The 27,124-nt window shown below is 37.1% G+C and overlaps 1 protein-coding gene across 1 annotated transcript in view; it reads right to left on the bottom strand.

Annotated features, from left to right (window-relative positions):
* Nucleotides 1-27,124, bottom strand: part of LOC134801446 (transcriptional activator cubitus interruptus) — a 153,522-nt gene that overhangs the window by 62,565 nt on the left and 63,833 nt on the right. Inside the window, exon 3 of the mRNA XM_063774015.1 lies at nt 22,385-22,719. Coding sequence (XP_063630085.1) covers nt 22,385-22,530 — 146 coding nt within the window. The 5' untranslated portion in view covers nt 22,531-22,719. The remainder of the gene's footprint in view (nt 1-22,384; nt 22,720-27,124) is intronic.

Genomic DNA, 27,124 nt, shown 5'->3' with positions numbered 1-27,124 from the left:
TCGCTCTTATTCACTCATTTTTCTATCTACCTCTAATGGCAAATTTTAAGCGAGGCTAAAGGCTACGCTCAACTAGGGCCGCAAAGTTGATTTTCTCAATAGTTAATATTTTGCGAAGCTGAACAGCTGACTATTGATTAAAACGAAGAAAAAACCATTAAAAGTGTCCCCAGTACAGTTTTTCATACGAATGCTCGACCTTAGCCTCACTTTTTACCTCAATTTACCATTGGTTTGTGTTCCACATGTCCTCTACTTCAGCTTAGCCTTTGGTCTCACTGCGCCATGCTCGGCCTGCGGTCTCGCTTTTTAATACAATGGACATTAGTTGGAGTCTGTGCTTAACTACTTATCCTGAAGCCTGAAGCACGGCTTTGACTTCGCATGAAAGTTCGCCTCACTGGGGCACTTCGGACTTTTAGGCCCAGGTCTATAACCGCGAAAATCGAAGTTCGCAAATTGCGGGCATTTTTCTCTGTCACTCTAATTACGCCTTCATTGGAGTAAAAGAGAAAGATCCCCGCAATTTGCGAATTTCGGTTTTCGCGGTAGCCCCTCAGGTGAAGATCGGTACCCGGCCTTGCGATATTGTTAACAAAAAATTTCGCGCTCGCTGCGCTCGCGTTTTTGGTTGGTTTTTTGGTTGACTCTGTATCTACATGTTAGCTTGACTGGTGAATGAATAGAGTTAGACCAAGAAAATTCTGCAATGATTTTGATAGCATACGCAGTGCTACTAGTGCAAATGTTATTTATACGTCATAATTTCATGGAAGTTTTGACGTTTAAAGTAACACTTGCACTGCATGTGTTATCAAAATCGTTGCAGAATTATCTTGGTCTAACTCTAGTAATTTTCTTAAGTAACATCAATTTCAAGGACATTGGGTGTTGACAGCCCCATAATATGTGTGTAAAAGCGGTTTTATGACATTTTTTCAACGATTTTAACAAGTCTACAAAAGTTTCGGTTTCGGTTTCGGTTTCGGCCGAAACTAGAGCCAAAGCCGAACATTCGGTTTCGGTTTCGGTTTCGGCAAAAAAACATGTTTCGGTCGGACACTAATTTTTTATGGTTCGTAATAAGATAGTGTCGTTCGATAGTAGCGTTTTGTCGTTTTCCGGAGTAACAATTCTTAAACTTTATTGAACTATTAACGGAAAACGTTATAATCTTATGGATATACATACCTAACATACGGATTATTTTACAAGTGATATAAATTGAAAAAATACGAAATTATTTTTTGATTAAAAACAACGGTACTTACACAATTCGAGAAACAAGGCCCGAGGCTTCAAAACCGTTACACGGACACCCAATCTTCACTCATTGATCACCCAATTTAATCATTTTAATCATTTATTCAAATCGTTAACTGAACGTTCCCTAACCGCGGCCAATTCGATATCCTTCTATAAATCATAACAATTATCTCTTGATTGGACAATAAAGGGGAAACATCGACCTCGGGGTAACTAAGGTAGTTAAATTCGAGTTATTGAGACGTCTAGCAAGTGTTAGATTCGGATTAAATGCGTAGATGACGTGGTAAGGTAGACGCGTTACTCAAGCAAACTTCGCAGACCAGCGCTTGTGTCATAGCTAATTGATTTGGGTTCATTATGGTGAGTTGAATCCATTTCGTGATGCGCACTTTCTCTGCTCTTGTTATCTGTACATGTTTTGTGATCGTTACGAATACCTATTTACCTATCTTTTGTCTTTTAACTTTAAATCGTGAATTGATTACAAATTACACTTGTAAGTAATTCACTAATCACTACTAAAAAGCTGGTATAAATAATAATTATATTATCTTTCCATGTACAATAAGTATTATAGGTATTTGTTGCATGTGTTTAGTCCTATTTATATATGATGTAATTTTACAGGATTGTTTTTGATACAATAAAATTGACACTGCACTGCCATGAAAGTGTCCGTAACGTCATTGCATACCTTAATTTAACAGTTTCAATAAAACAATCATAACTATTAAATTTAGAACAGCGCATCTGCTCTCCAACAGAAAAGGATTACCATTGCATCACACCACGAAACAACTTAATTTTTACGACAGAAACGGCGAATTAATATAGACCATAAACGAGAACTAGACCCTAATAGTTTTATGGGACACGTGTCGAAATCGGCTTTATGGCAGCTGCTTACCATTGATTTATGAATAATAGGCTTAACGAGCCCCAGTTTTAATATTTATGTTTATTTCTAATAAATGACGCATCTGTTTCTTTAAGTTAATCGACGTTTGGAATGAAATCGTCATTGGATTCGGGCTTGATCTTTTAGCCCGTTTTTAGTCAAAAAGTTATATAAATCGTTTTTACTCTTCTTTTAATAATAAATTCTAGTCTAGATCCCTAAACATATGTGCATCATTATCTGGGACAATATATTTAAACCTAATTCATTATTTACCAAAATTAAGAAATCAGGTACTTCACGATATTGATTAGATTGCACGCCCTTGCAACCCCTCTCTTGTTGCAGGAGTCCGTGGCCCATGGTAATTGCTTACCATCAGGCGATGGCAATTCCTATATTATAAAAACCCTGCTATATCATAAAAAAAATTGCACGCAATATTTACTTGTAATAAATACTATCATAATAAGCGGTTAAAGTATGTTAGGCTATGTAAAGATCCACAATAAGTACATAAGTACCTCTATTCTTGTAGTTTATAGGTACTTGACTAGAACTTCAGCAACAATCTTCAGTTTCAAGTATTCCAACGCCGTAAGTCATTCTCGTGTTAAACTAGAGTCAGAACTAACAATAACGATGTGCCTAGTTAGGTTAAGTGCCGGTTCTAGGCGCAAGTGAAACAATAGCTTGAAAGTTAAACTTGTTAGTTGTATTTGCTTTACTAGTTACGAGGTATTATACTCTTAGTGATAGAATTAGCTGTAAGGGCTGATTTAGACGGCGCGCGAACTCGCATGCGATTTTAGTTACATTGCGGACCGTCTAATTCAAACGACCGATCAAAAACCGCAATGTAATGAAACTCGCATGCGAGTTCTCGCATCGTCTAAATGAGCCCGTCACACGAACTTAGCCGCCGCCATACAATCGAAGTAATACCGCTCTTATTTTAAAACCAGGGTCTGAAATAACATGAAATTTGACATGAATATTAGAGTAACTAAAATTATTTATAGCGCTAGGGCTTTTGTAAGCCGAGCAAACAAAGTTCTACAACATGATATCATGAGCATTGCAAGGGTTTAAGGAAAATTTCTTTCACACAAATTTACATTTCATCAATATAATATATAAGGATAATACAAGATATGTTTTCTTATGTATTTGTAACAAGGTATAAAAAACAAGTTCCCACATTGTAAGAACGGGCAACAGCGATGTCTAAATAAGGAGCAATAAAGCCCGAAATGGAGTTTGGTAGCTTTTTAATCCATATGCAGCAAAAATAAACAAGATCGCCTATTGTAAACAATTGCAGTGCGTGCGCGCAGCACACCCGCTGCGGGATGTGGTACATGGCAAGTCAAGATAAATACAAAAACTTGGAAGTGCATGCATTTAACGAATAAAAAAAATATTTAAAACTTACTGGCAGATGTTTGAGATGTTTATAAGTATTTACTTTAGTTGTTTTTAAATTGTGAGATACTCTGTCTGTTGTTAACCGTTGCCAATGTTTGTTTGTTTCATTTATTCATTACATATTATGTGTATGTATTAATGAATAAATTAAATAAAGTCCAAAGTGTTTTTAATAATTGCCTGCGATATGGATTTTGCCTGTATCTTGGTAATACTTTTTGCTTAATTCTTGGGTACCTCTTTTTATAAGAAAAAAACTGTATCGTATAAGTATATTAATATTTCTAGAAAATATTATTGTGCTAAAAGCAATGTTATATATTAAGTATAGTACAGGACATACACGATTGCTATACAATGAGTTGAACTGCTCTTGAGAGTAATTAAATATCCACTACCCCCTGTAACTGTGCACACACAATATTACGCCCGTTCGCTGACGTACCGGCCGAGACTGTTTACAAATAAATCATTCAGTATTATTTTATTGCCCTGCCAGTCCGGCCAGCCCTAAGCCCTACGTCATAAGGGTCATATTGCAATGGCTGGAGTTGCAACTTCCGTTCCACAGGTCATCGGACTTGGTGCACGTGAAATTATGATTATTTTGAGGTACGGATGTTGGGGAAAGGGAAGGCTTTAACTTAGAATGTGACGGTTTTAAGGTTAGGTCACGGGACGGACACGGCATCGCTTATGTGCCCATGATATGTATTTTCTGTATACTCATCACTTCGTGTGCGAGTTCTTTAGGGCAGACAGTAACCATGGCAACGTGGTAGAAGAAAAAGTAGTGAATTAGCTCTCTTTATCGATATCTTCTAAACCCCTAATCTAATCTATATACATACTCAATACATACTTAGCTTCCAAATGGAAATGTCTACTATTATGTCAAAGTAAATTGTTGGTCATTGTTTTATTATAACAATTTTGTTATCATTTGATAACAACCCTGAATTCAAAACATCTCTTAATCAAAATATGCGACGAAAGTACAACGAACTTTATATTAATCGTACCGAAGAGAATTTATACTAGAGGAATATTGTCAAAGTAAATTCTCTTTGATCGTACATATTCAATCTGTCGATATGTAAATTTACTATTGCTACGCAATGCAAAATAACGAGTAGGAACGTAAACAAATCGATTAGGAAATAATGAAAATGGAAGTAACTGACATCACCAGTACTTGTAGCAATGCTACCAATTGGCGAAGTTCCATCAAAACTATCAAACGTAACCAAGGGCTGATTTAGACGGCGCGTGAACTCGCATGCGATTTTAGTTACATTGCGGACTGTTGGTTACGTCCAATTCCACCGACAGATCAAAACCCGCAATGTAATGAAACTCGCATGTGAATTCTCGCATCGTCTAAATGAACCCTAACTGTCCATTTGAAAGCTGTAAGTTCAAAAAGCTCAAATGGAAGTGTGACGTCATATGTGGAAAGCTCATTGAGTCTAAATTTACATTACAGTAGTGTCATTGTGGGACGGAGGTCGGTGGCCGATACAGTGACGAGTAGATATGCAATTATACATATTATAGACAAACTTAAATGATCTTGCAAATGCGTTATCAAAATAGTATTTATACGTCAAATAATTATCAAAATTCTGTGTTTACAAACGCTTATAAAAAGAAACTTAAATATTTTAATGTCAATGAAATAAATGTCATATAGGTTATGTACTAAGAAAAAGTGACCAAGGCCTCGAGTGCCCCAGGCTGGAATCAAACCCGTCCTCTGCTATGTATTTATTTTGTTCTAATGCTTCTAATAGTATTCAATGAAATATAGCTACCTTTTCTCCTTGTCAGACAAAACAAATGAAGATATCAATAATTATAAATGTCACATTTTATTTTAGATCAAAGCACACATGCGTATAGACTGTCAAGAAATTTTAGAAATTAAAAAGTGGCAATAACGTAGTGTCGTCCCTTTTAAATCAATCTTCAATCTAAGAAAACGGCACGACGATGTTGCCACTTTTTAATTTCTACAATTTCTTGTCGGTCTATAACAAAATGGAAGCATCAGATTAGGTTTAAAGTTGATGCCATATAATGTGAAATTAACCTTTTGAACACCAAACGGCGCATCCATTTGCCGTGCCATTGACGCCACGGGGGTAAAATTTAGATTTGTGAATAAATAATGCCAACCTAAAAGTGGGGTGTTTTCCAGTAGATTTTCATCAAAAAACGTCAAATGCCGTCTTTGGCGTCGTTGTCACGATTTTGCATTGACGTCAATTGCCGTCTGTGGCGTTCAAAAGGTTAAAAAAGGCAGTGCTAGAACATACACGTACATATAATTACGACGTACTTTAAGACAGATTTAGCACAAAATAACGGAATTTACAGATCACAATGCCTTTCGGTCTACAAACCCCCAAGTAAAAAAACTGAATGCTCATCCAACATTGCGTTAATGAATCCTCTGCCGCTATCGCAGGTCGCTGTTGATAGCCCGAGGAATATTTATTACCAAAGAATAATTAAAACACAGTGCCCTCGTTATGTTTATTACGATAAATTGAGTTTTTATTTAGTTTCGCCAAGGCAAGTAGGACAAGTTGTAAGAGCGGTATTGTGAGAAAGATATTCAGCTGTTTGGATGATAATTTCCTATATTATCATACAATTTCCCCTCTGTACATAATAAAATAAAATAAATTTAAACAAAAAACCTTTTTATTCCACTTTACAAACTATTTCAATCTTATTTTGTAAATACGCCGCGCTATTATAACTAAAACCAACCGGTAAAACCAACAACCTAATACCTATTAGGTTGTTGGTTTTACCTATTAATGGCTTCTTCGTTAACTGGGGCCCACTGATTAACAGTCCGCCGGACGGTATCGGCCTGTCAGTTAGAACAAAATTTTGACAGTTCCGAACAACTGACAGGCCGATACCGTCCGGCGGACTGTTAACCAGTGGACCCCTGATCTAATTGGCAGTAGCACTAAGAGATTTGCAAAATAGTTAAATAAAAATCAGTAAAATTATTATTATATTGGGTTGTAACCACTACCTAACCTACTTTTCGAAATATATTGCAGGTATATTACTTAGCTTGCTTTTTATTTGTTTATGCCTCGATATATAGGCTGTGCATTTTTAAATAGCCACAGTGTTTACTACTAGATATATACAGGGTGTTATAAAACCGGAATGAGTCGTAAAAGGGCCAGTTGTTCGCGCTGGGCTATTTTTTATTGGGATGCCGTTTAACGGCCAGTCCTTTAGGGCTCTGACCTTTAATGGTAACAAATGTATATATACTATTTCCATACATGGAAACACATAAACTAATAAACTATTCAATTAAATAACGTAAGTAAACAGTAGTTTAGTTACCGTAATTACAATTTAATAAAAAAAATACAGCGATGAAGATTTTAAACGAAAAGGCTTTAAAACATTTACACCTATAACCAGCTGAATATGTTTAATTTTGATCTGAGCAATATCGCATCGTTGCGTGACCGGAACCGGATTAAATAATTGTTGTATTGTGGTATTTATTTAATATATGTTTAATTTATTCTGTAATTCATAAATTGTTCAACCTGGGTTCTTGCTTAAACAGTTTAGATAGAGGAACTTATTTCCCGTGTTTAAAATTTTATATCACCATACTAACAAAATAAAGACAGTATTAATCCACAAAAAATAAACACTTTAATTGCAAAAACTTTGTAAACAGACCAAGAAAATAAACACTCGAGAATATGTTACGGTTATGGGTGTAACGCATCGCCTCCTAAATTATTTCTTAATTGTAAGTAGCAATTAAGTGCGTTCGACTTTATACCTACATTTTAAGGTCTTTGCCGCGATCGGCGTCATAAAGACACGGTGTTGTATTCATGTGAAGGTCCTAAAAAATTTTATACAGGGTAAAGCATTGGAGTAACTTCGAAAACGGGGTAATTTTTAAAATGAATAACATCTACTAAACTACTACTACTAAGTATTTTCTACTGTAGCAAAAGTAAGTAAAATGCCTTTGTTAACGTCGCAGTAGCGTACGTGTTGCTAAAGTATAAAGTGCTTCTGGTTTTAGAGATAATTTCCATTTTCAAAATTACGATGCTTTCGAAGTCACCCCAATATACCTTTACAGGGTAATTTGAAAGGATGACCGGAAAGGAAAAACAGACCAAAAAGAAGATGGCGGGACGATGTGAACGTGCACTACGTACGGTGAATTGGAGGACCGAATGGGGAAAAAGAGGCATTTGCTCAGCAATGGGACACTAAAATAGGCTATATGTACGTACTAATTAAAAATTATATGTGATACGGAAATTGTGGTTTAGTAGTTTACAGAACAGATTCTATATTGTTGTTAAACAAAATTTAACACTGTCCTTTCACAAAGTATGTCAGAAAAAGTTTTAAAATATTAGAAAATAAATCAAGATTAGGTACTATATTTTTCTACACGAGGTAAGTTTTTTTATATGCCTAAATGGCAGCCTATCCTTTCAGGTACTAAAGTAGTTGACACAATAAGATTCATAAAACGATTTTACCAAAAAAGTAGTAAATTGCTTTATTTGCTTTTCTTTAAAAGGCTTTAGTAGTATTAAATGGTGTATTTATGTTATTCGAAAAGGGTCAAACGTCTCACTTCGCTAATAATCAAATGTCCCACGCAATATGGCGGCATGAAAATAATAAAATTTTATACTTTGCGATTGCATCAAAAGTAATTTTATACCGAAATTTTTATGTGATCCAGTTGTGGATATTTTAAGTTTTTAAGGTTTTACATAATTGTGCTGTGGTCCATGTTAAAAGAGTAAGCTTGTGTTAAATTTATTTGGCAAATTAACTTTTACAACCTGTATAGAAAATATAGAAATTCTACTTATGTAGGTGTGTATAAATATAAAGGGCTATTTGAAGGTATCATATTATGTCAATCATAAGCTTTTGAGCCCAATATTTTATTCGAAAATATGACGAAACGCTTCGGCAAAAGTTTCGCTGTGTGTTTTGTAATGAATTAGCGGGGATACTACAGAGCCCTTATACACTGTCGCAATAATTGGAAAAATTATATGTAACTTTACCATCACCAAAACACAAATTTATTTTCATTGTAAGTACCTGCATAACACTTTAAACTCTCGCATTTTGTACACATAACGGGTTTCAGCTGAGTTGCACCAGCTGTGGTCACGGAAAGTCTTTCCGTAAAAACGATGAAGGTTCGCGGTAGACCCGTTTGTGTAATTAAATATTGTACCTATATATTAAATAATTATTCCACGAATTAACTATTGACTCTCTTATTCCTAAATATCGTCTTACAGGAAGACAGTAGGTACAGTGCTCGTGACATAGACCACATACAAATTTTCATTTTTTCCACAAAATGACCGCATAATACTCAGACATCGAATCGACACCGCCGAAGTGCTCCTATAAATAACCCGTTTTATTTCCTCGCCCGGCACATTGGGCTCCCAATTTATACCGATATTCTTGTCAAATTCACCTCAGCACTTAATTCATAATTTTACGAGTTAATAAACATGTACGGACTTTATATTTTTGTACCGTTTATTGTTAAAGGTTTTTGGCAATGGCCACATTTTCTGTATTATCTCAGGTGAGAACTATAAGTAAAGCCTGACCAGGAATATATATATGATCACGCGCCATGTTGCGAAATTTCACAACTATTTTTTTTATAATATACTGAACTGTCGCCCTATACATGAGAATAACAGCGCCCTCTTGACAATGATCATATATTACTGGTCAGGCTTTTACTAATAAGACAGATTTGTCACGACTGAAAACTGTATCTCAGTCATTTTGTAACCAATATATGTATGACGTATGTATGTATATTATATAGGTATAAGATAACATTATAACACTTTAAACTCTCGCGTTTTGTACACATATTTAATTACACAAACGGGTCTACCGCGATATAATTTCATTGTTTTTACCTTTAATTCCGACGTTTCAGCTGAGTTGCACCAGCTGTGGTCACGGAAAGACTGACGTCCCAACAAATGTCAACGGAGATATTAATAAAACACCACTAAACTACCCGAAATTGGTTTATAAAAATGTTCGGGGTAGACAAAGAAATTGCAGCTACCCGTTAAAGTTTAATGTTTATTGTCCACGGCACGACACGCAACACTCACAGTATCCGTACACTGGTCCGAAGATATATCCGCTGGTTTCAACATTTGAATCACTGGTCCCCAAGTAGACGATAATTTGTACCCGTCCTCACGATTGAAATTTTTAGGGTGTTTTTAGGGTGGGTGTTTTGGGTTGTTAAAAATCGCCATGTAAACAAATCCGCAATAGCTGAGCACTTGCTGACAACAGGAACGAATCACTGGATTGAGCTACATAAACCCAAAGTCCTCTCCAACGAGCGACACTATTATCCGCGGATCGTGAGAGAGGCGATTGAAATTAAAAAACACCCTAAAAATTTCAATCGTGAGGACGGGTACAAATTATCGTCTACTTGGGGACCAGTGATTCAAATGTGAAACCAGCGGATATATCTTCGGACCAGTGTACGGATACTGTGAGTGTTGCGTGTCGTGCCGTGGACAATAAACATTAAACTTTAACGGGTAGCTGCAATTTCTTTGTCTACCCCGAACATTTTTATAAACTAATTTCGGGTAGTTTAGTGGTGTTTTATTAATATCTCCGTTGACATTTGTTGGGACGTCAGTCTTTCCGTGATCACAGCTGGTGTAACTCAGCTGAAACGTCGGAATTAAAGGTAAAAACAATGAAATTATATCGCGGTAGACCCGTTTGTGTAATTAAATATAAGATAACATTGTTAAATATAAATGTAAAACAATTTATTTGTGGTTTTCCTATGACTCACGCTGGTAGGATAGAATTTTACATTTTAACTTATTTTTAGCTATAGTAGATAACTTTAACGAAATAAAACTTAATTCTATTTCAGTGTCAAGTATATTTTAAAGACACTAACGCCATCTGGTGCTGTCTGAGTAAACAGAAGCAGGTGGCAGCTTTCCGAACGAAAGCTCTTTGATAACGTATCAGCTTTCAGGGTTGAGCTATTTTCATTTAATGTGTATAATGTAACCTAAGGGGTTTTTAGGGTTCCGTACCCAAAGGGTAAAACGGGACCCTATTACTAAGACTTCGCTGTCCGTCCGTCCGTCCGTCCCTCTGTCACCAGGCTGTATCTCACGAACCGTGATAGCTAGAGAGTTGAAATTTTCACAGATGATGTATTTCTGTTGCCGCTATAACAACAAATACTAAAAACAGAATAAAATAAAGATTTAAATGGGGCTCCCATACAACAAACGTGAGTTTTGACCAAAGTTAAGCAACGTCGGGAGTGGTCAGTACTTGGATGGGTGACCGTTTTTTTTTTTTTTTTTTTTTTTTTTTTTTTTTTTTTTTTTTTTTTTTTTTTTATATGGTACGGAACCCTTCGTGCGCGAGTCCGACTCGCACTTGCCCGATTTTTTTTCAGTGAGGTGTATTCAGGTAGCTAGAAATAAACCCACAAGGTCGGGATATCCTGAATATCATCCATTATTCCACTAAATCATAGCTGCCTTTCCACTGATGGGAAGATGAGAGGAGACTCGGGCAGAATCAACCAATAGCATTAGTTATTGTTGGTAGAATCTTGAGTCTTTTGAGTCTTAAAAAACCCAATTCGAAACTCGGCGCTAAAAAAACTTCTGAGTCTTTTAAGTCCCGAGCCGACTCCTTTATTGAGTAGTTTTAAGCGCAGCTCAAAACGACTCGAGCCTTCGAATAAAGACTCCGTCAACAATTTTGAAGATTTTGTCTAAATACTAGTAGCAGTAGGTAATGAAAATAAACGTTATTTTATGGTGTACCTAACCCATGAATTTCACATGAAGGCAACGCATTTTGAATTTTTTTCGTAATAGGTAAAATGAGAGTTCTCTGAAAAGTCTCAACAAAAGACTCGAGTCTGTAACAAGTTGAAAAGAACTCGAGTTTCGACGTAATGAGTATAATTATATGAGTCTCAAAAACTGAGTCGAGTCTTAAAGCAGAGGACTCGAGTCTTAACCAACACCAGCATTAGTTATAATTCACATCTCTTCTCCGCTCCGCTGGATTACAATAGCATATTGGTTGATTCTCCCCACGACTCCTCTCATCTTCCCCTCAGTGGAAAGGAAGCCTGCCGATATTCGGGGGTGATTCGTTACTACTTTTGTTTCTACATCGCGCAGTCGATATTTTAGAAGTTGTAATTATTCTTCAAGAAAGAAGATTTTTCATGGTCCATGATGCCTTAGAAGTCGCCATTGATCGGATAGGCTCGAAATCTGCGATCCGGAATCTTGTGCTCCACGTAGGTCACAACCCTCCGCACTGAGGAGAACGAAGCAAGGAGGGGGATTTTTCTATATAGACTCTTGCTGTTTAAGTTTTGTAACTTACAAGCGTATAAATGTAATGTCATTGTTTATATGCACAATAGGGGCAACGACCCCAATTACGATATTAATCAGCGCAGGCAGGGTTTAATCAGTTTTACGCGACATTGTGCGCCGGCGACCATGTCGATATACGTACATACCTATACGTACAAGGAAAAATGGAAAATTCATCGCTTCAGCCTTTTAGAACACCGGCCCGAAATGGTACCTCACCCAAACTATTATATATTCCAAATGTTTATATTTAAAACAAAGTATTCATAATATATGCACGCCTCCCTATACCAGGCTAGTCAGACTCAGAGTCAGTTTCCTTACCGACACACAAACATGCATATTCATGCGCTTAAGCGTGACTAACGCGATTTGCTTACAATAAGTGTTAAATAATCAGTTATTTTTAGTTTTAGTCTTTATTTTTAGGTTTTTAGCGGGAGTGATGAGCTATCGCTTTGGTGATTAACCTAAATTATATTTAGCTGTTTGTTTCGAGTGAGTAATAGTTTAGTTTTAGATTGCCAAAACATATAGGTGATATTGTTTTGTTTCTATTACGAAATAGCCCGTAAGGTTAAGTCATAAAATAAGCAGACAAGTTTATATTTAATTAAAAAAAAATCCAGTACCGAAAATCATGTCTTTACCTAGTAGGAAAAAATATACTTTGAGGTATTCAATTCTAGAACTTAGTATCAGCCTTACATATCAATTAGGTCCTTAAAACGCATGTGCAAACCTACAATAAAAAATAAAAACAATTAACTTTTTTTCCAAATTGAAACTTAATTTAAACCCATACAGAGTAGATTTATTATTTTTCAATTCCCAATAATCGAACTCGTGTGGATTAAAAAAAACTCGGGTCATGCAACGTCGCGTGCGCGCACAGTAGCTTAATCTACAAAACAAAAAGGTCTTAAGCGCCTAGGAGTTGTACTTAACTTAGGCTCTTTTAGTTAATACAGTAGCTTGAAGATTATAAGATCAGCGCTTATGTTAATAAGGGCTTAAGTGATGCTATATTGGACTGTACTTAGGTTATAGGTTGCAGTTATTGATGCAGAAGGGTGTAAGTTCTTTTGTCGTTCTCAGTAAAAGGGTTCTAAGTGAGGCAAGCTCTTGGGCTATTTTATACGTTGCTCCAATGTAATACGATTTCTTTGCAATATCAGTTCCTAATCTATTAATGTCACCTTTTTAAAACGAATTTTTGTACTGTAATGTAGTTAAGCTTTTTTTTAAATGGTGCAGTTGCACAATCGAAGAACTCATTAAGCCCTTAGTAGCGTGTTAGATCTAGAACCGATTTAGAGGCTCATCGATTAGAGGAAGTATGGGGAAGTTGGCCACAAGGGAGAATGGTACGAAAATAAAATTAACTTATTTAAGTGATATAAATTATATGTATAAGGGAGCAATTATATTTTGTTCAATCTCGAAAACCACGGAAATTTTACGCTTTATTCGGCCCCTCTCTCGGCCGAACGGCGAATATTCGGCATAACATACGAACATTTTGAATCAAGTTTATTATGGAAACTGTTCTTCAAAAAAGCTCAAGGTTTGCTAAGATTTAACTTTTGTTCCTCAGAGATAATGATTGTAGTTAGAACCAATCAAATCAGACCCGTTATAAAAATAAAATAATTTGTAATCAACAAATGCTCAAAAACAGGGTCTTCGTATTTAACAACTTTCCAAGAAAACATAATAATATTAACATTAAATAACAGCGGTTTGCTGTTATCTTTATTGTGTAATTTTTCTTTTTAGGTAGATGCAACAGATATTCGGTATTCGGCCGAATAGTAGGCAACATTTGGCAGAATACCGAATATTCGGCAAAATGGTAGAATACCGAATAGTTGCCAAATATTCGTGGCATCTCTAATCTCGGTAGTGTCGGTGGTTACAAGCTTGTCTAACTATTATTTATAGGACGGCCATTTACATTTTATAATCAATTTAAAAGCATTAAGTTATAAATTAGCTTATCTAATAGGGTGCGAAAAACTAATGCCAGAATTTAAATCAAATTTATAGTACTTTATAGTAAAAAACTTAATTGATGACAAATCTTTAAGTGTTATTGATAATAGATGTTACCTATTTTACGGTCAGTAATTATACTTATGATAAGAGTCTAACCAAAATATGGGAATTAAGGATGTATATTTGCCTATGTATTATTATACTTATATTAAATGTAAATAATTAAGGATGGTAAATAAAGAGCCGATCCCATACAGTAGTTTAGGTTTAGGGATGTTTTAAGTATTTTTATTTATTTAGGATACCGGATACTTACTATTAATTTAGTTACTTTTAGTTAATGAAACTTGGCATAAACATGCAATACAAGTAATTCGTGAAATATGTAGCTCTTCGTAGTAGAATGTTCGCGATCCCAGGACGCCTTCCCAAACGGTATATTGTGGGAAACGCCGGTGTGGGTTTAGTGGGTACAGTCGCTACAGTAAAAATACTGATCAATCTGAATTATCTCTATTAAGTAGGTAGCTATAAAGCTTCGTCTCTTCGGATCGGATCGGTCAATCGTCCTGGTTCCGGCCATAAATTGATCATTACATCGCATCCTGTTTGACAGTGCGTCTGTACGTCCACGCCCCTGTTCAACTTGTCTGGGAATGGGAATGTCATAAACTACATAGTTATTACGTACATAAAAATAGAAGTGACTTTCTATCAGGACCCTTTTCTACTGTAAAGCCACAAATTGTCTATTTGGTACCTGTGAAATAAAAAGTTTACGTTCCTAACATTTTGCTTGCGTTGCACGAACGTTGTATTATGTCTATATTTACACTTATTTTCTAAAAACAGCCCTAAAATTGTCTTATGAACGAGACACTTATGTACTTACTTTAAAAGATCTTAAAACCCCATAACTTTCAGAGCAACCATGGCCGTTCAAGATTACGACACCATTGGTCGCCATTATTATTCTTGGAAATGCAAAAACTGTCCGAAGTTAGCACGTTTCTCTTTGAGTGATTTATTAGTTTGCCTTGACGTTAGTCTCTTCAGTTGGAACTGAAATAAAAGTGTATAAATATATCCCCGATACGGGAAACATCAAGTTTCAAGCTAGAATGGAGGTTGAAAAGACAGAAAATCATTCACACGATCTTCAGTTGTCAGTAAAATGTCTTTGACTTTGACTTTGATCCCGTCGCACTCAGAACCAAACTAAACTTAGATCTGATTATAGCGCCTTTGACATAAACAAAAAAATACATTCAATCACACAAATTTCTCCTTTAAAGTCTTTATCAAATTCCCAAACAATACAATTACCATCCAACAATACAATATCGGAGCTGATATCAAACAAGATTACACGCCGAATAATATTGTATTAGATCTAATACACGATAAAGCTCTAATTATCGACACTGGGCTACACAATAGCGCCACACACAGCGACCAATCACGATTCGATAATGCTTTTGTCTTTACACCATTTTTTCCCATCAGTGATTTGTGAAGACAGGACGCACAATACGAGCGGGATGCGGGCGGGAGAATAGCACTTTGTCATGGCTTAGCTTTTGTGGCGACGCAAGTGTATAAAGGTTTCTTGGGAACGCTATGAATAGTGCTTAGGATAATAAAGACTATCTGGTGACTCGTTGAAAACTAAAACGACCGTTTCGAGAAGCAGCTGCACTAGTTTTCAAGGAAACACTTGGTACTTTAACATAGTAGTATGTACTTACTTAGTTTTAAATAGCCAATTAAGAATATGATACTAAATAAGAATTTATCGACCGGTAGTGAATTAAGCTTATTCTAATTGGATTAATAGATGCTTCACGTGTTATTTTTATCTCGGTCATAAAAAGTCAAATAAGACATCGAACAGTCGTTGAACAATTTTAAATGAATGAAGACATAGAAGCGGATGGAATTAGATCAAACACAAATGAAGACGACGATTCCAATGATGCGAAGCATGAGCCTACAACAAGAGTACACAGCGCTCAACCAATGGAATTAATAGGCGAAGTGGCACGCAAACCCGATCCATCAGTTCAAAGGGCTCCAGTTAATGAATCAAGCGACGGCCGCCTCGCAACACCTCTTTTGTGGCCGGACAAAATCGACTTTGACGGAGCGACGGAGCCAAAATAACCGATCGTGTCCAACCCATTGTGGGCTATAATTAGACAGGAATAAACACGTGGTGGCAATTATCGCTGCAGCGGGTTAAATGAGGCACCGAGTTGTCGTTAATGGTACACCCGGCCTGCGGCATCCGGCCGAAAACCGTGGCCAAAGGATTACTGAACTTCCGAGGAGAAAAGTTTACGATACAGCTTTATATTCTAATATTCATAACGAACCTCGTGCAATCACTATAAACGAAACATAAATATAAATTTAGTACGACTTTCACCCTTAAAACGATCATGTTAAGCAAGGAGGATGATTGAAAGGACGGCCAACTCTTTCGAAGAGCAGTATCGTTTGAACAAAGGGATCAAAAACAAAAAGGCAGCTCAAACAATAAATTATAAATTACCACAACTGTGGCAGAGAGCGATTACAACGTCACATCTATCAGTGTGTTAAATTCCAACTGTTTAGTAAATTAACATTTAAAAGTTGTAATATCCGACTGTTCGGTCCGAGCGTGCCGCAAGGTACAATTCTCGGATATTAATCATTGAGTGCAGCGCGGGGCATACATCACGCACCCTTTGAGCACCGAGGTTCGCTCTATACTCTTACAAGAATAACGACTTAACTACCGTAGAAGGTAGTGGCATATCTGACCTTGTAATCTTAAAGGGTATGTTTTGTAAGTAACGCCGCAGCTTTTATTCCGTCTATCCTAACGCCGTAAACGTCTCAATTTCAACGACTTCCTGCTTGTAATTCATTAGTGCATCTACGAGTAGGTGCCGATCAAACCTTATACGTTCACATTTTATTGGAACCAGTTACAAAAGATTAATGCTGTCGTCAAATAGAACGGTGCTGGGTGTTGTGCAATAAATAATCATTAAGTAACAGCTTGTCCGAGGGTTTAGAGCGCCGTAAACCACGCTTAATACGCCAGAGCTAATCTAATCTAAAAATTTACCTGCAAAGGGAATAAATTTTCCTATAACTATAGCGAGCAAAAAACGGCCGGAACCGCTAATGGACTTCAATATTCAAGGTGTAAACGTAACGAATATGAGTTTTATTACCGATAAGAGGGACTTTTTAATTGCGGACGGGTATAAATTTAGTAAATGTAATATTGACCGCAAAAAGGTATTTGCAATTATGCAATAAAAAGGTGTATTGGTCGAGGACGAGATGAGCTTAATGAGCTGCACTAGTTTATGGCCTAGTGCCATAAAAGCGAGCTTTCGGAGCGAGTGGAGACATGAAACGAGAGCCGCCTAAAGGACACTTGCTTAGCGAGTAAATGGATGAGCGCAGATGGATTTCTCCGATGACAAAGAAGAACTTAATATAGGTTTAAAAATAATCGTAAAAACAGCAGCTACAAAACAAGAATATTGATATTAACACCATTCTCAGTTTTAAACACACGTGACACAGAATACAAAATTCTGATGTTAGTTACTTTATGTAATTCAAATGAGACTTTAACAAGAGTTAAACTATGTTTTTTTTTGCTTGAATTACCAGCAAGTCCTTTATACTAAGTAATATTTAAATAGATTAATATAAATAGTTCAGGTTTCAAAACCGTCTTTTAACGACAAAATAATAACAGTTATGGTCCATAACTTATGGGACAAAAACTGGTAGACATACATAAAATGTCACTGTCTACAAACACGCAAAATGTAAATGCTCAGGTAAACTTGCTCAGAGAAAACTTGGAGCATCAGCAACATTGTTCCCTCGCACTTAAACAAATGTCCGCCCATTCAGTCCTTCACTTAGCTAATGAATAAATAAGTTAAGTACGAAATGACTCTGAATTGATGATAGCTATTAGTTGTTGAGAGGATGCAGTCGATATCGTGTTTTGCTCTCAGCTGGTGACGTCACTCGTTCTTCCACTTAAGTGGTCCGAAGAGTTGTTATTTGATTATTTACACTTATATTTTGCGTGAACTGTGGGACTGTATTGCTGAAGACAAAGTCCATCATTAACTGCTTTTAATGTACGGCCAAAAAGAAGCCGGTGGCGTACATGAAACTGCTTAGAGTCTGATAAAAAAAAAGCTGCGATCCCTACTCTGTGTCGTACTTGGTCCAACAGATAGCAATTCAACAGGGGGATACAACGGGTACAATTCAAGGTGGGTTCTTATATAGGTTCATGGCAATATAATTTTGAAAACCAGAGAACTTATACTATAAGGTACAACTAGCTGCAAAATTGCATGGACACACTATGACTGATTTCATTAATAAAGCGGTCATGCAATTCTGCAGCTGGGTGTAAACAACTATACTTATAACAACACTGTTACAGAGACAAATAAATACGTAAGGTTAATATGTTTGGTTAGGCATGGGTACGTATTGCAATGTCTAAAATTAAAAAAAACTAACGTTAAATAACCTACGTCCAAATACCTAAAATCTGAATACCTAATGATTTTAAATACCTAAGCAGCAAGTAACACCTACCTACGAATTACCTAAGCTTAAAATACCTATTGGACTAAATATCTAATGTTTGAAATACCAACAGATACGTCACCTAATAAAATTTGATACACCAACATTTGAAATACCATAGGTCAAAATACCTAAAATGATTCATTTGCTAGCTATTTGTACGAATTAGTAGGGTAGGTTCCGCGAGCGTAAAAGAGGGTAGATTGAACAAAGGTAAATCCTAAAGGTAGATCCGAATCGGAGCACCCCACTATCCACGTGGTCTTATCTGTCCTACCCCTAGAGTGTATGTCAAAAGCCGGAGGCGCGGAGGGGAAGCAGCCCTCGCCCGCCGTAGCAAAGCGCAGAGCACAATGGGAGCCGCAGCGGCTGAGGCTGGTCGCCGAAGGCGACCAGCAAGCCGAAGCTGCGAAGGCTCCCGTTAGTGCCTGCGCTTTGATACACAAGGGCAAAGGGCTGCTTTGCCCGCAGCGCCGGAGCAGATGCGCAGTCCGACTTGATATTGAAGCTCTGGATGGCTCCAACGCGCCGTCATTTCTTCGCACTCCGCATCTGCTCCGGCGCTGCGGGCAAAGCAGCCCTTTCGCCCTTGCGTAGCAAAGCGCAGAGCACAATGGGAGCCACAGCGGCTGAGGCTGGTCGCCTTGGCGACCAGCAAGCCGAAGCTGCGAAGGCGAGGGCTGCTTCCCCTCCGCGCCTCCGGCTTTTGACATACACTCTAGGGGTACGACAGACAAGACCACGTGGATAGTGGGGTGCTCCGAATCGGATTTGTTTGTTTAAGGTTTACAAAAATCGGCCACGTTAACAATAGTCTACTTAAGATTCGGACTTGCAAATATTGTATGTGGTGAGTTGTATACTATGCAAACTGAAGTATTCTGCAAATTAAACATTCATTGAAAATGATTTCTGCCAAACAGGTTACGCTGACGTAAAACCAAACATACCATTAGACATTTTTTAGCTTTTGGTATTTAATCATTACGTATTTAGATTTTAGTGATTTTGGACGTAGGTAAATTTACATTAGTGTTTTAATTTTAGACATTATAATATGCACTCTTTTAAACTTTAGATATTTTGAATTTAAGTCAAAACACCATGAGGTATTTAGATTTTAGGTATTTTGAACGTAGGTTATTTAACGTTAGTTTTTTTAATTTTAGACATTGCAATACGTACCCTTAGGCATATAATAGCAGCTTAAGGTTTTTTTAACGTACCTTACTATTTAAATTGTAATTAATATAGGTTCATGGCAATATAATTTTGAAAACCAGAGAACTTATACTATAAGGTACAACTAGCTGCAAAATTGCATGGACACACTATGACTGAATTCATTAATAAAGCGGTCATGCAATTCTGCAGCTGGGTGTAAACAACTATACTTATAACAACACTGTTACAGAGACAAATAAATACGTAAGGTTAATATGTTTGGTTAGGCATATAATAGCAGCTTAAGGTTTTTTTAACGTACCTTACTATTTAAATTGTAATTAAAACTTAGCTTTCCAAGAACCTATAAACAGTATAAACATGCCATGAGAATGCAAGACATAATCAAGTATATTAACATCAGATTTCTATATAAGGGAATTAATGTCAGTATAAGTCCTATAAAGGTATAAGGAATCTTTATATTGAAGTAAAGAGAAAAAAGTAGATAGAGTGCTCACTCCATATGTACATCGGTTTTGGTACCAAAACGACTATTATTTTCGTAGTCGACATCTTGCATCGAGTAGCGGAATTATCAGTACTGCTACTTGACAATAGATGTTGCACAACTCCTGCTTCTAATATTAGTTGTAAATTGTTGTTCAACACAATTTTCGGGAGTCGCCACACCTCTAGTATCAAGTAGTGGTACTAATAATTCGGCTACTCGATGCTAAATGTCGCGACTACGAAAATAATAGTCAGTTTGGTACCAAGACTGATGTATGGAGTGAGCACTCTATTCTTACTATATTTCTCTATGACTGAAGTAAAGTAAGTCGTGAACCAGTACGAGCTAACTTAGCTTTATGCGGCGTGGAGTAATGGCCTTCCATTAGCTATGTATCTGCCAGTCAAAGGTCGGTAGTTCGATTCCCGCGTCACGACATAGGCTTTGATGAGCTTTAAACGTCTTTGAGATTTCCTTAAATATTTTCGAAATTATCGATTATGTAAACATTAATTCTAACAAAGTTCATGTTTTATAACTAGAAAGCCATTAATTGATAAATATTATGTTTTTTCTTAAGTTGTTTTATGTTAGCATTAGATTAATTTACTTGATCTTTAATGTAATAAGATGAATGTTAAATATGATGTAAATAAATATTTCAAGTATATATTCTTTCTGAATATTGGCGAATATATTTGAATTAATAAAGAGATCCTCTCATTCTTTTATAAATTAACCTTTAAAACATGATTAAAAATTGCAATAATAGGCGTTTTATCATTTTAAAGATAATACAATTGCTAAGTTCAGTCATTAATAACAGACGAGTACAGTCAGCAACAGAAGTGGCTAAGTAAATGCCCAGATCATTTTGAACACCTCACTCGCATTACTACTTCTACTGCTGATAGTACAAACAGCAACGCTCTTAACACAGTGGACCTTATTACAACAGGCATAAGGCCCACCAATGGACAGTCAAGAATATGGGCGATGGTATGAAGTGCAATACGAGTAATTCAAATGAAACTTAGAACAGTTATTTCAATGAACAAGCATGTAGACAAAGGTTAACAATAATCGCTGTAACCTTTCAATTCGTTTTAAAACACTCGAACATGGAACGATAATAGCTCACGTGATGAGTTTTTAGGCGGCAGTCATGCCATAATTAACTTTAACATGACTGTGTTTCATAAAGCACAAAGCCGTATAAATGTGCAATAGCCGCTTTGCTAAAATTATGTATAATTAAATTGAATCTTATGGTATTTTACTTCTCTAATAAAATAAAGCAAAATGGTATCAACTTCTCTTTTGGACAGGACAACCTATTCTGTTCTGAGATCTCAATTTACGCAGCGTACTACGTAGGCGAACACACGCGAACGCGAAGCGAAGCGATGCGGCGGCGCGGGGTGAATAAATCCTTTGATACCTATACAAGTGTCCTACGTACGCGATCTCATTGTAAACGCGAACGCCTTGGGCCCGCCGCACCGCGCCGGGTCGCGTTTGCGAGTTGTTCGCTTACGTAAGACGCAGCGTTAGCTTCTACGGGCGGCGTACCTAGGTACTCAGCACTTCAAGACGCCTAGCCAAGATAACAATCTTTCATCGACAAACGCCAAACGAAAAAATAAAAATGTATCGGGATGACGAATGCTACGAAAGTTACGTGACTATTTCCAATATTTCCATACATTATTTTAGTTTCCGTTGGCGTTTTCTATCAACAATTGTCATCTTGGCCAGGCCCCTGGCCCCGTAGACAACATGCCAATCGCTAACGCTCCGACACTCACACAGACACGTCACTCAGACACTCACACTAATACGGAAGAGGGATAGAGAGACAAAGCGATTCAATAGCCAAGCGCGAGCGAGCGTCCCTTGGCTAGGCCGCCTGAATAGTGAATAGAACTCTCGAATATAAATTTAACGAAGGTTCTTGTGTTATAAGGGGGTTAATCCACTGAGAAAGTAAAGGGTACTCACTGCGCATGATGGTGGTAGTGCTGCGCGTGGTGCATGGCGGCGGGCGTGCTCGGCGCAGCATGGAACGCAGCAAAGGCCGACGGGAACTGCAACGGCAGGAACCCCCCGCTCCCCGCCGCCCCGCCCACGTCCCGGTCCGGCATCATCCAGACACACACATCACTAACCCAAAATCCACACACATACTAGTTCAGGTCACTATTAGTCAAAATTCACACACATATTTAGTCAGAGAGAGTCTGGGGTGTCAAGTTAACTCCAATCTAACCATCCCCATTTTTGTGGTCGTTTTGTTGATCATTGTTATCTGGTTGTGTGCTGCCTCATTGTTGTACCTGTAACAAGATAATTGTAGATGAGAACATGAAAATATCTGACAAATAATGAGTTGTTCGCAGAAATCGCGAAGCGTCTGGTTGACGTAACTGGTGACCGAAGAGCTGGCGGCTACCTCGCACAACGTATCAGCATTGCGATACAGCGAGGAAATGCCGCCAGCATCCTTGGTACAATGCCTCAAGGGCCTATTTTAGATTTAAGCTAGTTATTAATTTCGTTTAGTAGTACCACTGTATATATATTGTATGTAAATAAATGATTTTTTTTCTGACAAATTAAAATCAAATAAAAAACATCAATAAAACGGTGTACCATAAGAACTTTGATAATGTAACTGAGTGCAAAACTGAAAAGACATTCATATCGAATCCAAATATAAAACGTTAATTTAAATAAGATATCTTACTTAGGCAAAAGGGAAAGGATTCCCGCTCCGAATCGTTTCTGGTGCAGAGGCTGTCCATAGCCATCCAGCGGGGTAATGCCTTGAGCATTACGGGCACTTTTGCTCCGGAAGCGATAAAGAACGGGTTTGACTAATAGTTAAGTACTTTATGTAATTATGTAATTATATGTATAAAAACTATATCAATGTCACTTTTATGCAATAAAAGTTCGATCTTTCCATAAATAATACTAAAGGGATTTAAATAAATATAAAAAAGTTTACGTAGGTATTTGTATTTACTAGTCGAGTATACCTAAAGGTTCAAAGTCTTTTAAAAACGAGTCAGTTTAACCTGACTTTGCACCAAATTGAACAGAATGCAGTAAGGGAAAGTGTCATTAAAAATGACATATTTTTACAGGAATTCGACATTGATGATGACTTATACAAATGCCATACAGAGGCTTGGTTTGACTTTACGTCACTCCCAAAATCTTTAAAAACGACATCTCACCATTTTATGATTGAAAAAAATATGCCCACATACACACTCAAAAACATCACCCTCCCTTCCTCATGTAATTAGTTCGACTTTAATTCGGTAGCTTAACAAAAAGAGTTAATGATTCTGTGTTAAGTTTGCGTGTTCTTCCGCTGTTACTTCAATTGCCTCTATTATGGCTTAATTTACAACTGGCCGATTCTACTGTACGAGGTAATTGCACTTAATGTATATATGAACACCCAAAGTGTTTTAACTTAAGCTAACTCGACCACTTCCAACGCTAATTTAATGAACCGCCCATTTTAAATTATACTAGCGACCCGCCCCGGCTTCGTACGGGTTAACAAATTATACACCTAAACCTTCCTCAAGAATCACTCTATTGATATATGAAAACCGCATAAAAATCCGTTCAGTAGTTTTTGAGTTTATCGGGAACAAACATACAAACAGACAGACGCGGCGGGGGACTTTGTTTTATAAGATGTAGTGATTGGGTTGTAGTTAATAAAACTGGATTTTAGGTATAAGGACTAAATCAATTGTATGACAATGGATGTCCAACTTACGAGACAATCCATGTCTTTAAAAACTTCAAACAATTTAAAGATACAAATTCACGCAAACAAAAACATTGCATTTAATTTACAAACTTCTACTTTCTTTGAAATATGTGGGCAACACAGGCATCTATTTATATGACATGTATTATATGTATTAATTTTGCACATCTGCACATTAATCGAAGATGAACATGTATAACATATGAACAGGTAATTCAATTAATTTCATACTTTGTATCGAATCAGCACATTTCAGATAAGATCAAAAAAAAATGCCACTGGTAATTAGCCGAATTAGCGGCATACAACTTCGCATGGTATAAAGTGTAACGGGTTAATTTCAAAAGCGGGGTAAAACCAGAAGCACTTCATACTTCAGCAACTCTTACGCTACTACAACGCTTAAGAGCCAACGGGAGTGGTCATTTCTCCATACAAACGTACTCCTCGTTTTCCTCCGTGGTTTTTGAAGCTAGAGCAATGATTTTTTCAACACAGATTAATATTGTCAATATCTGTGTTGGACCTTTTTTCTTTTTTTGATATTTTTGTTTTTTAAGGCGCTAGAGCCCTTCAAAAATGGCCAAAATGGCCTAATTGACTATGCCGCAATGAAAGGCGTGGCATTCAAAACTGATATCAATTAGCCAAAAAAGCAAAACGGTCCGACACAGATAATTTCATAATCATTTAGATTTCCAAATTTGGTTACGATTGGTTAAGTTTTGGAGGAGGAAACAGAGGAGTACGAAACCTCGATTTTTGAGATTTTCACGCAGGATTTTTCGCCTTGTCCTTATCGCACTACTTTTAGGTGCCGCTTCCGTTAGCGAGACTGGTATATTTACCTAAAATATTTAAAACTCAGCTCCTGTTTCGTCTTAAATACCAAGGCATCTTGCTTACTGTTGCTACAGTAGAAAGTGTTTCCAGTTTAGTAAATATTTGTTATTTTCAAAATGATCCCGCTTTTGGACTTATCCCAACGCACCTTATTGGAAAGTAACGAGTTACCTCGTTTACCTTATACAAACCCATTTTTAAGATCGTTCGAAAACAAGAAAAACATTACATCGTAATTGTATCCGAATAGCCACATTATCCCATATAGTTCGTGTAATTAGCATCAATAGACATGGGAAAGAGTCTTAATTACCGCTGAATCTCGGCAACTTGAAGGCTGCGGGCAAAAAATGGAGCGACAAATTGTGCGCAGACGGACGGGTCCAGGTCCGTCATTATCACATACGGGGAAGTGGGATATGGGGTAAGAAGTAGCGGGAGAGCGGGTAAATTTGGGGTTAATAAACATGACCTATAGATTCTTCCATTCCCTGCTTGCTCGTGATTCCTTATGATTAATTGACTTCAAACAAATGTTAAAAGTAATTCTACCAGGGTGGCGATTTTTGGATTTCGAGCGCTCGATTTCGTCGCTCGAAAATCTGTGGACGGTGAAATGCTAATTTTTGAAATACGAGCGATAAAAATTGGGAATCTAGTGGTATTTACCAGTCGTTTTCTATTCTGCTAGTAATATTTAAATGCCTAGTAGTGGAGAAAGTATTGAGGGACACGAAATCGAGCGCTAAAATTCAAAAATCGCCCGCCATCAGAACTGTTTTTATAAGTCCTGATGACTCGCTTTAAGGAGATGCCTTTTGGTCTGAATAATCTGCTTAAATGGTTGTTATGACTTATAGGCTTGTCACAAGAGAGTTATTTACAAGAAAAGTTAATAAAGAGACATAATTTCCTTTATATTTAAGTTTCTAGATCTTATTGTTGACTGTTTAGTTTACGCGTTTTATTTCTAATTCATTTTAGCAGCCTCGAAAGTTATAGTACCTACGCGACGCGTTAGTACCTACTTTGCCATAGTAATGTGTAAAATACAACTTCAGTACGAATATAATGGTCGTTCTTGTCTACGTGACAGCGTGATAAAACGGTGTCCGTCACTTTCTATCCCGCGGTGTTAAAAAGTGACATTATTTTTATCACGTGGATAAAACCATAATACGCCTGCTGGAAGAATATAGCTATCAAATAAACGCCAAGGTGTTAAAGTGTTCAGCTACTTTGCCCTTACATGAACGCGCAGAATAAATAATAGTACTACCGTACAGAAAGGAAACTTCCTACAAAACCGAAGTTTGACAGCGGTTCAGGGTCTAATCATGCTGTCTCTGTCTAATGTATGGCACTATACCTTTCGGCTATTTAGGGTTGTCAAAATTCTAGCCATTATCTTATCTGTGGTCGTGCACGCATAGGGACGTGGTATTGTGTCAACCCTAATAATTGCTCAGAGCAATGCTGCGCCGAACGGAGTCGAGTTTAACCGAAGTCAGGAGTGTCTCCCCACTGGTGAACGCGCTAAGTCTCTTGCTTGAGCTATCTCCCTGTGGGCTGCCAACGCCAAAATACCACTTGTAATTAATGAAGATGTGATTGTTTCGGACGTGACTCGAGCATTGTCCCTCGATAAGGCAATGAATCGATCGTAAACCTCGATATCGACATATCGATACTTATTTTCATTAAATGAGATTTACGATGTTTATGCACGCGGAATTGGCGGGCGGTGTCGGGTTTTTATCGACCATTCAAAAATCGAATGGTTTTGAATGCGATCGATAAATAGGGCGCTTTTGTTTTTATGGGTTGGACCATTCTAATTTCAAAATGAAGTATGTGTTCTTTGACCTTACTCTCGCTACAGACTATTTGGACTGCGACAGCTGTGAAACCTTTGTGCTTTCAGTCTTTTTGACGTTTAATGTTCATCAAAAGGCGATTCGTTTATTTTGGTAATTATTTTGTACGTTTGTGTAAGAAATATTGACGTGAGAAAATTAGAGACGAATGTGAAAGACAAATTAAAGCAGGATACCTATTCATTGAATCCAACCATAGACTTCACTTAAACGAAAGTTAAGATG

Source organism: Cydia splendana, chromosome 22 (assembly GCF_910591565.1).
Source record: "Cydia splendana chromosome 22, ilCydSple1.2, whole genome shotgun sequence".
NCBI classification, from domain to species: Eukaryota; Metazoa; Arthropoda; class Insecta; order Lepidoptera; family Tortricidae; genus Cydia; species Cydia splendana.
The sequence above is the reverse complement of the archived record's forward strand: the minus strand, read 5'-3'. Positions and strand labels throughout refer to the sequence as shown.